Here is a 15,667-nt window from a genome sequence, read left to right as displayed (position 1 = left end):
TGACTGATGCATCTAGAGATCCACTAAGAAAGTCTCTAGGCTGATAATTCTTGTCCTCGCAATTGCTCTGCTATACCAACAGACTTGTGTTTTCCTAATAGGTATTGATCTTTGCGGATAGAAGGCCAAGGCCTGTCTGATGTCCTGGAAGTGCAGTGTCTTTTTTTTGATGGAAGCATGAGGCTTTGGGAAGAATACTGATAAGTGAATAGGTTGATTCACATGAAACTCAAATTACCTGTGGATAAATTTTGGGTTGAGGCAAAAGGAGGCTCTCTCTCTATGAAATATGATATATGGTGGGTCAGCCACAAATGCTCCCAGTTCACTCATCAGTCTGGTTGATGTGATAGCAACTAAGAAAGCAACCTTAGTGGAAAGGTATGACATGGAACATGTCGCCATCGATTTGAAGGGTAGTTTGGTAGAAGCTGAGAGTACCAAGTTGAGATTCCATTGTGGTGTGAGTTTAGTCACCAGCAGGAAGGACCTAGTGAGGCCTTTCAAGAATCAATTGTGGTAGGGTGAGTAAAGATAGACTGGCCTTCTACCGGAGAATGGAAGGCACTGATTGCTGCCAGGTGAACCTTCAGTGAAGTAATGGAAAGTCCTGACATTTTGAGGAACAGCAGATAGCCTAAAACTACAGGGATATCTGCTGATTCTCGTGATAACTGCTTCCATTGGGACAAGGCAGAGAACGCCTCCATTTAGCGAGACAGCATTTTATAGTGGAGATTTTTCTGCTGTGATTGAGGACAATTTGGACAGACTCTGAACATGATCATTCCTGGTCTGATATCCATTCAAATACCAGGCTGTGAGATGAACAGGGTCTGGGTTGGGATGTCTGATCCTACCCTTCTTTTGAGTCAACAAATCCAGAAAGGGTCAGATATAGATGAGAGGATAGGGGGATGACATTTGTAGAAGCTCCGGAAACCAAAATTGTCTGGACCAATTGGGTATGATGAGGATAAACCTGGCCTTGTTATGCAGAATTTTCCAAAGAACTTATGGTTCCAGGGGGATGGGAGGAAACAGGTACCTTAGATGGTCCATCCAGGATAACAGAAGGGTATCCCTGGAGTCTTGGCCTACTGCTGCTCTGGATCCATAGAGACGGAATTTCTTGTTTGCTTGGAAGGTGAACAGGTCCTAAGGTGTTGGAAGGTGAACAGGCGTTCCCCACTGGACGAAGATTTCAGTCAAGACAGAATTGTGAATTTCCCACTCATGGTCTGAGGAGAAGTGCCTGCCGAGATTGTCTGCCAGAGTATTCTGCACACAATAGGTATGTTGCTGAGTGCTATGTGGTTCTTAATGCACCAGTTCCATAACTTCACTGCCCCTAAACACAGAGGATGAGATCTCGTTCACCCTGTTTGTTTATATAAAAGACTGTCATGTTGTCCAATGTTATCCGGATGCGACAGAACCCTATGAGGTGGAGGAATTCTTTGCAGGCTAGGCAAACTGCCCTCATCTCCAGCAGATGGATATTCATTCTAGCCTCCCTAGTGCATTGTGCAGTGTGATTGTCCATATGGGCTTCCCATCCTATGAGGGATGCATCCGTGATTATGGTTGTGTCAGTTGTGGATGGAAGCCAGGGAACTCCCGTTTGTACCTGGTCCAGTTTTGTCCATCATATGTGAGAGGTTCTGACCTTTTGTGGGATTGTTACCAGATAAGGATAACCTGAACACCACGGTGAGTAAACAGACAGAAGCCAGGCCTGCAGGCAGTTGAAATGGAGTCTGGCAAATGGCGTTATATATGTACATGCAGCCATGTGGCCTAGTAAGGAAAGACAGACCCTGATTGCGGTGTGAGGTCTGAGGGTGACTTGATTTATCAATATGGCCATAGCCTGAAATCTGTCTAGAAGGAAGTAGGTCTTTCCTGAGGACAAGTCTAGGATTGCTCCTATGAAATCTATAGTCTTCATGGAAATCAAAGTGGACTTTTCTTTGTTTACACAGATCCCCAATGATTTCGGAAGGTGCAGTAAGAATATGGTCACCAGCTGGACCTCCTGGTTTGATCTGCCCATTAGGAGCCAGTCATCCAGATATAGAAAGATGGTGTAATTGTCGTCTCATCATATGGAAGCTGGTCCATACCCTTGATCATCTTCGTTGCCCTTCTCTGAACATTTCCCAGTTCCACCAGATCCTTTCTGAGATGGGGAAACCAGAACCGGACACAATATTCAAGGGGTGGGCGCAACATGGATTTATATAGTGGCATGATGATATTTCTTATCTCTTTCCTAATAGTTCCTAACATGCTGTTAGCTTTTTTGACCACAGCTGTGCATTGAGAGAACTAGCTACAGTGACTTCAAGATCTCTTTCTTGAATGGTAACAGCTAATTTAGAACCCATATATGTGTAGTTAGGATTATTTTTCCCAATGTGCATTACTTTGCACTTATCAACACTGAATTTCATCTGCCATTTTGTTGCCCAATCATCCAGTTTTGGGAGATCCCACTGTAACTCTTTGCAGTCTGCTTTGTATTTAACTATCTTGAATAATTGTATAATCATCTGCAAACATTGCCACTTCACTGTTCACTCCGTTTTCCAGATCATTAACTAATATGTTCGACAGCACAGGTCCCACAAGTAGCAACAGGCAGACTCCTGTTCTATCAGCAGTGCCATCAGTACTGGTGGAAGAATGCTCTAACTTGTGAGTGCAGTACGGGAGGTTCTGCTCCTCAAAGTGGTTTCTGGCATTGAAATCACTCTAAGGAGGACCGGGCCCAATAGAAGAGGGGATTGTGAATATGGCAGAGTGAAAATATCCTTCAACAAGGTAAAGGTTTGAATCCTTCCTGTAGTTCAAGTCATCCAAGGTGGGGATCGACGGATCCAAGCATTCAGTGGTCTGTACTTAGATGATCCCAGTCAGAGGTGTGGGCATCATCAAATGGGGGTCCAATGTGGAGCTCCGATACAGGACTAGCTGGTGCCAATCTTTAGATTGTGGGATGGAGCTGGACCCAGTACCATCGTATCTTCCTTCCTTTGCACCTTTCATTCTTGGATGGAAGGTTTATGTAGACCTAATTCCTAGGACCTGCGCATGAGGACTCAACCAACTTGGACCAAGATGGGGAGGGATACTTTTTTTTGGTTTTTCTTTTTAAAGAGGCAGATCTAGGACAGGCATCTGTCCTTATGCCTATAGTAATATCCCCTACTCTTTTGGCCTCTACTCCAAAACTCATGCTCGGAATGGTGCTGCTTGCAATCTAAGGCTACTGTACAGGGGGTTCTCCCTGGCCTGGGTCCAACTGGGGCCTGTCTCATGGCCTTCTCCATGAAGTGTTTCTGCAGATGGAACTCTTGTCCCTCATGGGTTTGAGGAGGGAAGGAGCAGCAGAAGCTACACTTGGCAGCGATGTGAGCCTCTCCAAGGCAATGCTGGTGTTCATCATTGATGGAGAAGAAATGGGGTCAGAAGATACAGTTCTTAAACCCCTGGATTCTTGACATACTCCTCCACGGGGAGAAGCTTCCCAAGATGGGGAGCTATACTAACTATAATAGCTACAAAAACAGTAACACATCAAGTCTAAATTTGCTAAAAACTATTTACAATATATATTTACAAGTATTGACAGTAGAGGAAGACTATAACGGACACAGAATTCCGAGTGAATCTATATGGCGGTAAGGAGAAATTGGAGATGTGTCAGTCCACACTGCCCATTATGCTCTCAGTTCAGAGCACAAGGAGAGCAACTGAGTGTGCGCAGACCAACAGACACTACTTGCTACAAATCTCCAGTCTCAGGTACATGGAGTGGAGTATACATAAGGACCACCACTCAAAGAATATGTCACAGTGTTCATTACAATCACAAACAAGAATGGGCCTAAAGCTGATCCTTTATATAGACCTTCCCTCACAGTGAATAGCTGTGGCTATAGTGAGTCAGTTATCACTATTGTTGTGCGACCCTCGTACATATCCAGTGTGCTCTTCCTCCACACATCGGGCATTTTTCCAGTACAGAGAATGACACTGAAAAAATTCATCATCACCACTCCCTCATGGCCAAATACATAAATGACTCAACTGGTACATCATCCAGTCCCACTGCCTTCCTATGTTTCATCGTCTTTAGTATTGTCTGAGTCTCCACCATGATGATAGGTCTTGTGAAGTTGTTGCTTGTGCATATTTCCCTCCATGGTTTCTTCATAATCTTAAATCTATCACCAAATAATCCATCACCAACATAGACCCACAGATCTTACCTGTTGGTTCAGCCTGTGGTGTGTCAGTAGCTTTGGTCTCCCCTGTAGGCTCTGTTAGTGCAGGAGGAACAGCAGCAGGTGCAGCAGCCACTGGACTTCCTGGGAAATATTGTTCTGCTGCAGCAGCTATCCTGGGGGGTTCTAGGTACACAAAAGGAATTTTTGTTGATTACATGTGAGTGAATTTGGAAACACTACCTGTATATAACATGAGCTCTTTTGATAAGGGTCTGCGACTTTGGATGCATTCGCACCATGCCTAGTAACATAAATAGATCCCAATAGAGGCCATTGGACACTACTGAAACAAATTAAATATGCTACTACTCAAATACTGAAGTAAGGAAGTTTGGTTCTACTCTGAAAAGTGACTCTAAAAATACCATTATGGTGTTCCACACTAATGGCACCTCAGGATATGTCTACACAGTGAGCAGCAGCATGTGGCGGCAAATCTCAGAGCCGGCGTTGACCAACTTGGACTTTGAGAGGCTTGGGCTACTGCGCTAAGAATAGCTATTATAGATTTTGCAGTTTGGGATAGAGCTTGGGCTCTGAAGCCCGCCCCCGTCCACAGGCTTCAGAGCCTGAGCTCCAGCTGAAGCTGCAACATCTACAACAGCTATTTTTAGTGCAGTAGCCCAAGCCCTGAGAACCCAAGTCTGTTGACCCAGGTTCTGAGACTTGCTGCCACGGGCTGCTGCTTGCTGCACAGATGTACCTTTAATGACTCCAAAACAAGTTTACCCCATTTATAAGACTGTTTTTCTAGCTGCCACCACAACACTCAACTTGGAATCTGAGTAAAGTTATATTCTTTCTGGCTTATTCACCACAACCAATAATGAGGATTCTGCAGGTCAAATTCCATTACACCTGTACAACTTCAGTGTAATTCTCCTCTCAGTTATACCTGTGCAGTCCCACTGTCTCCTGAGAGTCACAACAATGCGGTACAGCACATGGCTGTGAAAATGGAACTTAGTTAAAAACTGATGATCATGCATGCACCAGCATCACCTTTGTTGGTTCTCCCTGCTGCACTGACCCTGGAGGGTTAACAGGAATAAAATCTAGTAAACGCACACTTGTCACTGAAGTCAGCAGACCTGACCCTCAACAGGTACAAGGAGTAGATACATTGAGTGAGAAAGTGAAATTTTTAAAGGGATCCTTTTCAGGAGTAAGCTACATCCACCCAATTGATTATTTTAGCATTCTGACAAAGGCACAGTAACTGCCGAAGAAAATTTTTATGCAGACAAAGTTCAAGAAACTCAACAATACACGGAACAATCGTTTGAAACAGATGCAGACACAAAACAAGAAATTACGACAGTTGAAACTGTACTAGCATGGGATATAGATGACAATGGCGCATGGCCACAAAATTTAAACAAAAAATTATGTGACATTATACTTGAGAAAGGCCCTGTGAGAATAGAAGGTCTCGAATATCCTAAAGACATTAGAGGTAGGAAATTCAAGAAACCAATTACTACAAAAGACTTTCTTAATGGTGAAATTAAGTTAAGGAATCTGTTATCACATTTTTAGAAGTAGAGGACACTACAGGTTTTGGACTTCTTTAAGCTCTCCTTGATGAACTAAAACAAATGGGAATGTCCATGATGAACATTCAGAGGACAAGCCTACAATAAGGGCACCACTATGAGAGGACACATTTCTGGTGTGCAAGCTGGATTGCTGGAGGAAAAATCCACAAGCTTTTTTTGTTCTGTGTGCATGCCACAGCCTTAATTTGATTTTGTGTGATATGGCCAACTCTTCTGTAGAAGCTATTTCTTTTTTTGGTTTGCTGCAACGCATTTACATGCTCTTTTCAGCTTCCACTCAATGATGGCAAATATTCAAAGCACATGTCAGTGGTATTACTGTTAAGCCTCTATCTGAGACACGCTGGGAAAGCAGAGAAGAAAGTATAAAAACGTTGAGATCTCAATCTGAGGAAGTTTACGAAGCACTGGTTGCTCTTTCGGATGAAGCCAGAGATCCAAAAGCTAAAAGTGAAGCACAGTCATTGGCCTCTGAAATATCCAGCTTCAAGTTTCTAACATCGGTCATAATCTGGTATGACATTCTTGTTAAAATCTCAAGTGTAAGCAAAATAATGCAGAGTCCAATGATGCAACTTGATTCAACACTTACCTTATAAACAACACACAAGACTTTTTAGTGAAATACAGAGAAACTGGATTCAAAGAAGCACAGGTTACAGCAAGGGAGTTTGCAGAGGCACTTTGTGTAGAACCAAAATTACCATGTCAGAACATGACAAGCGTTTTGAGGAAAAAACAGCAAGTGGAATATGAAGGAGCAGATGAGCCCATAGAAGATCCAGAAAAGAAATTTGTGGTTGAATTTTTTAATGTTGTGATGGATAAAGCAATATCTGCCGTTAATGAAAGGTTTAATACCTTACGAGCACACTATGAACAGTTTGGATTTTTGTATGACAAAACTAAATTCAACGAAATAGGAAAACAAGAGCAGCTAATGACAAAGTGCAAGAACCTAGAGAGCGCCCTGAAGCACGGTGATAGTTTTGATTTAAATGGACTTGAACTGTATGAAGAATTGAGTATTTTGTCATCAATGTTGCCAAATGCAAAGGTGGTGATGGACACTGTACAGTTTATTCATACCAGCAAACTTTTGACATATATCCTAATGTGTACATTGCCACTCATATTCTACTGACAATTCCTGTAACAGTTTTTAATGAGCTCTAGTTTTCAGAAACTCCGTTCTTCTGATTCTACTATCTCCGCTCTACAATGAGTCAGGAATGCTTGACTGGTCTTGCTATTCTTGCAATCGAATAACATATCATTTCGTCTTTGTCATACGATGACATTATTACTGATTTTGCAGCCAAAAAAGCCATAAAGATTGCTTTTAATTAAAAACAAATCCTTGTTTCAATACCTCTCCATAGAAATTTCCAATAAAATGTTGACAAATTTGAAGTTATATTATTTGCATCATTCTGTCAATAAATCAGAATTTTTTCTATAGCGCTACTTCTTTAGTGCAAGTATAGTCCATCAGCATTATAGCGTGCTAAATTTGTTTAAACTGTTTTTAATAAAGTGCATGTGGCAAGTTTTCCAATACTGTAAGCTTATGCTTGTGTTGCTAAGAGCAAGTCAGGCATAGGGGCACCAGTTTAATACTGCTGCGTAGGGCCCCATAAATCCTAAGGATGGCCCTGTTGCCCCCTGGTTGTTCACATGTGTGACCGTGGTCATACTGTTTGACTGAAGCAGGACTTGGTTCCCCTCTAGGCTGGTCTGGAACCTTTCATAGAGCCAGCTTGACCGCCCTTAGTTCTAGGAGGTTTATGCTGTGGGTCCTTTCCTCCAGGTGCCAGCTGCCTTGAACTGTTTGGGACTCCATGTGTGCTCCCCAGCCCTCCAGGCTGGCATCGATTGAGAGGATATGGGGACCTGGAAGTCATTGCCCTTGTGAACTTTGCCCTGGGCTGACAACCATTTTAAGGAATTGATCACTTGTGCCAGAACCCTCTCTTGATCTTCCCTGCATTCTGGGGAGCAGTCCCATACCTTTAAGATTAAGCCAACTGATGTGTGATTGTGCCCGTGGAGTAATCCCTATGCTCGGAAATGATCTTAGGTTGTATAGGATCCAGGAACCAAAAGTCCCAATTACTGAGATACTAAAGGCTGATGCTATCCTAGAGTCCTGGGCTAAAGATATGGTTTTCCACTCAGAAGGGGAGTTCTATCCTGAGGACCCCATGTATAGAAAAACAGAGGCTACACTCAAAAAAGATGTTGAGGTTTCGTCAGTCTCCCTCAGGCCATCCCTAATGCTATTTGCTTTGTGAAGGCATCTCTCTCTCCTGGCTGGAATATCGCAGAGCCTTCAATGATAAGAGAACACCCTGACTTTGGCTCTAATTAAAGAAAGTTTCCCTGACAACAGCATTCATTGTTGAACCTCAGTGGATGCAATGAGATTCTCAGCCAAAGCCTTGGCCTCCAGCTCAGTGACCAGGTGCCACCTATAGCTCCATCCCTGGAAGGAGGATAGTCACTTGAAGCAGGTCCTGTGCTCCACCAAATTCATGGGAGCCCTGATTTTCAGAGAGAAGCTAGACCAAGTAATGGCAGACAGTGCCTCAAAATCTAAACAATCCTTCCTAATGCCATACCATACCTTTTGCGAGAGTACAGAATGGCCTTCAGGCAAAGGCATTCCTTTCGGCTTTCATCCTCACAGAAACACCAGTGAAGAGACAACTTGTTCTCCAGAGGAAAGCCCCGAGGGAACCCTGCCATTCCCAAAGCCTCTTTATGACAAAGACTACATAGGTCTCTGCCTAGAGCTGAAGCCTGGGGGCAGGATTTTCCATTTCCTGGAGAAATGGGTTTCTTTGCCCATGGACTAGTGGGTCAGGGATACTCCCTTGAGTTACGGGCTCCACACCATCCATTTTTCATCCAGTCCTAGATCTCAAACCACCCCATAAAGCATGGTTTAATCCAGAACAAGATTTCTCATTCCCTGGATGTGGGAGTAATAGAGAGCATTCTCTCAGAAGATAGATTTTTCAGGGTTCTACTCCATCATCATCATTCAGATGTTTACAGGTGGAATGAGAGCCATTCTGGATCTCAAAAGGCTCAACAGGTGGATGAAGAAAACAAAATTCCAGGTGGAGACCCTAACCTTTATGGTGACATCCCTGTCCCAGAGAGATTTTATGACTTCAGTAGATCTGGCGGATGCATATACCTCCAACATCTCAATCAGACCGTGCCACCACAGGTTCCCAAGGTTTGCCTACATCAGGAAGCATTATCAATATCTGATGCTCCCATTTGGCTTGTCCTCTGCCTTGTAGGTCTTTATAAAGATATTGGTGATAATCATAGACCGACTCAGGTCACACAGATCCAGCCGTAACCCCTCCTGGACAACATCTTAATCAGAGATCTATCCCTAGCAGTGGCATACAGAGCTATGCCTCTGACTTTGCAGGATACTCAAGCACAAGGCTTTATTATCAACATCAAGAAAAGCTCCTTGATTCTGTCCACCCAAAAAACTCACTTGGGAGTGAACATAGACCCCCCCAGATAGCAAGGATAAATCCATCTTCAGAGAGATACCTGAAGTTCACAATTCATTTTATTTCTTTTCCCAATTCTGAGCACTTTGCTGTAAGAAAACATACCTCCAATTAAGATTTTTTTCTATTCCAAGGATGTTACAGAACCAACACAGCAGTGTCTTAGTCATGGTATAGTACCCACAATACAGCTCTTAGCCTCCATTTTTAAAAGGGAAGGAAAGTCCATCTATTTCTGGCATTCAAATCCTGCTGAAAGACTCCAGAAACAATTTTCTGGGGACAACCCAATACTTTTATTTTTACCTGGTGGCTCTACAAAAGAAGATTCATCTAGTCCCTCCACAGCATGCTGAGCTCCCAGCCAATGTTCTTCAGGCACTGTCACTCTTGCAGGTGCTAAGGGAAACAATTAGTACATATAGCCCTGTCAATGTCAACAGCACTGGTTCTGGACTTCAAAACAGATGCTCAACTACACATTGCAACCACGTATTTACTCATGTGGTACACGCTTTGCTGTTCTTGCAACTTCATTCTTAGAAAGAACTTATTAGTTCATCTTGGGAAACCTTACAGGACCTGAACATGCTCTCCTCTGATATTATTATGGATCTAAGGGATTAAGAAAGGGATAATAACGAATACTAATTTTAAGATCCACCAGTACAAGAGGCGCTCTCTCAATGGGATATTTTGCTCCCAAATACCTTAAGAAATCTCTCAGACTGAAAATTGAGTTCATAGACTCATAGACTTTAAGGTCAGAAGGGACCAATATGGTCATCTAGTCTGACCCCCCGCATGATGCAGGCCACAAAAGCTGACCCCCCCACTTTCCCTTAGCTCTGCTGTTGAAGTCTCCAGATCGTGATCTAAAGACTTCAAGTTGCAGAGAATCTTCCAGCTTGCGACCCCTGCCCTATGCTGCGGAGGAAGGCGAAAAACCTCCAGGGCCACTGCCAATCTACCCTGGAGGAAAATTCCTTCCCGACCCCAAATATGGCGATCAGCAGAACCCCGAGCATACAGGCAAGATTCTCTAGCCAGACCCTCATTTTACCAGCGATGGCCGTTATTGCCTAATTGATTAAAATCACGTAATCCCATCAAACCATTCCCTCCATAAATTTATCTAGCCTAATCTTGAAGCCAGAGAGGTCTTTCGCCCCCACCGTTTCCCTCGGAAGGCTGTTCCAAAATTTCACCCCTCTGACGGTTAGAAACCTTCGTCTAATTTCAAGCCTAAATTTCCCCACGGCCAGTTTATATCCATTCGTTCTCGTGTCCACATTAGCACTGAGCTGAAATAATTCCTCCCCCTCCCTGGTATTTATCCCTTTGATATATTTGAAGAGAGCAATCATATCCCCCCTCAGCCTTCTTTTCGTTAGGCTAAACAAACCAAGCTCCTCGAGTCTCCTTTCATAGGAAAGGTTTTCCATTCCTCGGATCATCCTAGTTGCCCTTCTCTGTACCCGTTCCAGTTTCAGTTCATCCCTTTTAAACATAGGAGACCAGAACTGCACACAGTACTCCAAGTGAGGTCTCACCAGCGCCTTGTATAACGGAAGCAGCACCTCCCTGTCCCTACTAGAAATACCTCGCCTTATGCATCCCAAGATCGCATTAGCTTTTTTCGCAGCCACGTCGCATTGCCGACTCATAGTCATCCTGCGATCCACCAGGACTCCGAGGTCCTTCTCCTCCTCAGTCACTTCTAACCTGTGCGTCCCTAGCTTATAACTGAAATTCTTATTAGTCATCCCTAAATGCATCACCTTACACTTCTCACTATTAAATCTCATCCTATTACTAATACTCCAATTTACAAGGTCATCCAAGTCTCCCTGCAGAATATCCCGATCCTTCTCCAAGTTGGCAATGCCTCCCAACTTTGTGTCATCCGCAAACTTTATCAGCCCACTCCTACATTTGGTTCCGAGGTCAGTAACGAATAGATTAAATAAAATCGGACCCAGAACTGAACCTTGAGGAACCCCACTGGTGACCTCCCTCCAATCTGACAGTTCACCTTTCAGTACTACCCTCTGCAGTCTCCCCTTTAACCAGTTCCTTATCCACCTCTGGATTTTCCTATCGATCCCCATCTTATCCAATTTAACCAATAATTCCTCATGCGGAACCGTATCAAATGCTTTACTAAAATAGAGGTATATTAGATCCACCGCATTTCCTTTATCTAGAAGGTCTGTTACTTTCTCAAAGAAGGAGATCAGGTTGGTTTGGCACGACCTGCCTTTCGTAAACCCATGTTGTAATTTGTCCCAATTGCCATTCACCTCAAGGCCCTTAACTACTTTCTCCTTCAAAATTTTTTCCAAGACCTTACATACTACAGAAGTCAAACTAACAGGCCTGTAGTTACCCGGGTCACTTTTTTTCCCCTTCTTGAAAATAGGAACCACATTAGCTATTCTCCAGAAGCATTTTATGTTCTTTCCAATGGGATATTTTCTTAATCTTGACTCATTTTATATAACTGGAAAAGCCAAATATGATTATCTTTTTAAGATGAATACACCTAACAGTTTCTGACCCGCAGATCCCTCTGACCCCAGTTATAAAATAGCATGGCAGCAGCAGAAGTGTGTTTCACCTGCTATATTCAGCAGAGACTCTGTAGTTGAATCCAGGGTGATGAAGGCAGATGGATCGATAAGTTCTGCAGGAGAATATGGGGATCCCAGAGAAGGCAGTTCAGGTACAATCATAGCTGCATGGGGTGCTGTAAGAAACAAAGTACATTTGACACTGCTATCATCCTTTTGAATTCGGATTTGTTTACAACACAAACTTATTTCATTAGGTCCATTAACTTACAGAGCAATGTACTTTAATCTCATCACAAACAATGTATACACGAGTCTATATACTGTACATAAACCTACCTGTTAATTCACTCGGAGAGGCACTAGATCTAGACTAAGAAAAAGTTAATCAAATGTTATTGGGCGGGGGAAGGGAAGTTGTGTGCCTTTCAGGTACTACTCCCAAATAAGCTATTGTTATAGGAGCTCTCAAGCTGCCATGGTCCAAATGTTGAAAACTGGAAAGTGAAAAAAAACCACAAATGGGGACAAAACATTTGAAGATGAAGTTAAAGTTTTCCATAACTTTGGTTTAATTCAGCTTTTTTTTTTTTAATTAAAATAAAATAGGACAAAAAGGGGATAAAAAACAAGGTCTCTTTAGAGACCTCAAACCGAAAACACTGTTGACAAAAAGATTCAAGAGAAGAAAGGAGGTAAAATTTTACACTATTGCCAATTTAATGGATTTCTGTAGACAGCCCTGAATTCCATATATAGAAACTGAAAACTGAACCCCCAGTTAACAGCAGCCCATGAACATATTCAATGGAGGATTATACCATGAACTTCTTCTGAAGCTTCAAAATGCTCTGTGAATGGTAGGCGAGTCTCCATTTCAGAAGGACGTAGCAGATCAGACATGACATCCTCTCTGTGCATCTTGAAGGGCTCTGAGGAACATGAGACTAAGTTAAACATGTAACCACAAAAGGATGACAACATGAGAGGAAGATTATGTAAGAATGCTGAGGATGAGCATCACTACCAACTTTGCCCTGCAAGATGTTATACAAAGCTAGGAAATGTGGGTGTTCCCCCCCCCCCTTAAAAAAAAAAAAGATAACTTGTCCTCTTTCATACAAGATTTATACCCAACATGAAAATGTGGTTGTCCGTGTTATTTTGTAGCCAAGATAGGTTAAAGAGTAGAATAAATATTGTATGGTGCACCTGTATGTCCCTCTCTCAAAGAAGAGCAGCATTTAAGTCTTGGGTGATTTGATGGACCAGTATATCTGATCTGAGGAAGAAATGAAAACTGTTCCAGCTCAGATAACTCAAATGTCATTCTGTCATGTCCCATACTGCACTTTGGGGAAAAGCATATAATGAGCCATACATACACTTCCCTCAAAGCAGCATGGAGGTGTAATTGGCTGTTGAGCCAGAGGATGAATTTAGCAAAATGGGCCAGGCAGAGAAATCACCCATTTCTCCTGTCATTCAGAGACATTACAAGATGGTTGATGTCAAGGCTGTATCCCCACTTTGAACTTTAGGGTACAAATGTAGGGGCCTGCATGAAAACCTCTAAGCTTATCTACCAGCTTAGCTTTGGTCCGCTGCCACCATCACAAGAATTCCCTCCCTGGGAAGCCTTGAGAAACATTTCACCAATTCCCTGGTGAACACAGATCCAAGCCCTCTTGGATCTTAAAACAAGGAGAAATTAACCATCCCCCCTCCTTCCTCCCACCCTCCTTTCACCAACTCCTGGTGAATACAGATCCAAACCCCCTTGGATCTTAAAACAAGGAGAAATCAATCTGGTTCTTAAAAAAGAAGGCTTTTAATTAAAGAAAAAGGTAAAAATCATCTCTGTAAAATCAGTATGGAGAATAACTTTACAGGGTAATCAAACTTAAAGAGCTCAGAGGACCCCCCTCTGTCTTAGGTTCAAAGTACAGCAAAACAAAGATAAACACTCTGGTAAAAGGTACATTTACAAGTTGAGAAAACAAAATAAATCTAAGACGCCTTGCCTGTCTTTTTACTTACAAGTTTGAAATAGGAGAGACTTGTTTAGAAAGATGGGGAGAACCTGGATTGATGTCTGGTCCCTCTCAGTCCCAAGAGCGAACCACCCCTTAAAACAAAGAGCACACACAAAAGCCTTTCCCCCCCCAAGATTTGAAAGTATCTTGCCCCCTTATTGGTCCTTCGGGTCAGGTGTCAGCCAGGTTACCCGAGCCTCTTAACCCTTTACAGGTAAAAGGATTTGGAGTCTCTGTACACAGAGAGCTGTTACCCTTCCCTTTATAGTTATGACAGTTGAGGAAGGTTATGGGTCTATTACAGGACTGGGTGGGTGAGGTTCTGTGGCCTGCGATGTGCAGGAGGGCAGACTACATGATTATGATTATCCCTTTTAACCTTAAAAGTCTATGAGGAGAACAGTCTTCGTTATATGCCCCAGATCAGACACTGGTTAGTCAGTCGCACCAAGGAATTTTAGTGCAGGTCAGCAGCTTGCCCGCTGTCCACTGTGCAGCCCAAGACATTTATGACTTGGACTTCCAACACTTCTACTGCTGCCTGGATGCAATCATGCTCAGCTGTCAGACTCAATAGCTCTTCTTTGGAAACTTGACAATCCTTGTGTAATTTGCATGGACACCCATAAAGAAACATCCTTCAATCTGACTGAACAAGTTTCCTTTTTGGCAAAAGGACTATGCATACAAGACATACAGAAAACACAGCTTCCGTAGCTCTAAACACCAGGAAAAGGATATGCGCCCAGTATTCAAACAGTGTGAGGGCTGGGGAAAAGGTCAATTAGGTGAAAACAGGAAAAAACCTGAGTTTTGCCCCAACAGTCTAGAGCTAGTGACTCGCTCAGTAATTGGATTACTCGTAGTTATAAGATATCCATATTGTACATTCGCACAGGGATAAAAAGAAACAAAACACCTGTGCAAGAATTTTAACTGCAAGAATATTTATTCCAGAATGTGACGGGGCAGCACCGCCCCGCACAGCCCCAGCAGCGTCAGGCCGGTAGCACTGACGCTGGAAGTCCCGCTCCGTCCGTACTGGGCATGCTCCAAGTGCTCTGGGAGTATAAAAGGAGGGAGCCCAGCTCAGTCTGGGCTGGCAGCCGCAGGGGAAGGACCTGACCGGGAAGCTCCAGCGAAGGACCAACCACCGCCCACGGAGGCGCCGGGGACTGAAGTTTCTCCAGGCCGGCTCGAAGCCCTACTACAGGAGGAACCCGGGGAGGCGACTGACCCGGAGGCCCGCAGGGAACCTAGGGACTCATGGGAGACCTCAATGCTCAAGCTGGTAGGAAGCGATCTGGGGGGGGACAGATGACTGGTACCTTGCCCCCAGCAAGCCTCAGCGTGTTTCGGTCGGACCCCCCCCTGCTGAGCCAGGGGCAAGGTCCTATGCCGCAGGTAGGCTGGAGTGGGAGAATCTTTGGCCACCAGGATGTGCTGCCCTGCAATCCGGGGTGACCCTAGAGACTCTGGCCACTAGGCCACATTGCCCTGCAGCCAGGGGAGATTCTATGGACTCTGGCCACTAGGCCGTATTGCCCGGTAACCAGAGGCACAAACCCTCACACGGAAACACAGCTTTTTCCATTGGTTTCCTGTTATATATAAAATGGGATACTTGATCTAGTTATGATCGTAGCCAGTGATAAACAAGTT

At 43.7% G+C, this 15,667-nt stretch overlaps 1 protein-coding gene across 1 annotated transcript in view; it reads right to left on the bottom strand.

Annotated features, from left to right (window-relative positions):
* Nucleotides 1-15,667, bottom strand: part of LOC112102497 (titin homolog) — a 176,209-nt gene that overhangs the window by 18,161 nt on the left and 142,381 nt on the right. Inside the window, exons 6-9 of the mRNA XM_029911616.1 lie at nucleotides 12,791-12,901; nucleotides 12,017-12,145; nucleotides 9,703-9,795; nucleotides 4,278-4,418 (exon numbers count right to left, since the gene is read on the bottom strand). Of these exons, the coding sequence (XP_029767476.1) occupies nucleotides 4,278-4,418; nucleotides 9,703-9,795; nucleotides 12,017-12,145; nucleotides 12,791-12,901 (474 nt within the window). The remainder of the gene's footprint in view (nucleotides 1-4,277; nucleotides 4,419-9,702; nucleotides 9,796-12,016; nucleotides 12,146-12,790; nucleotides 12,902-15,667) is intronic.

The sequence above is a fragment of the Terrapene carolina genome, unplaced genomic scaffold (assembly GCF_002925995.2).
Source record: "Terrapene carolina triunguis isolate 2854851 unplaced genomic scaffold, T_m_triunguis-2.0 Scaffold111, whole genome shotgun sequence".
NCBI classification, from domain to species: Eukaryota; Metazoa; Chordata; order Testudines; family Emydidae; genus Terrapene; species Terrapene triunguis.
This window is presented reverse-complemented; position numbering and strand designations above follow the sequence as displayed.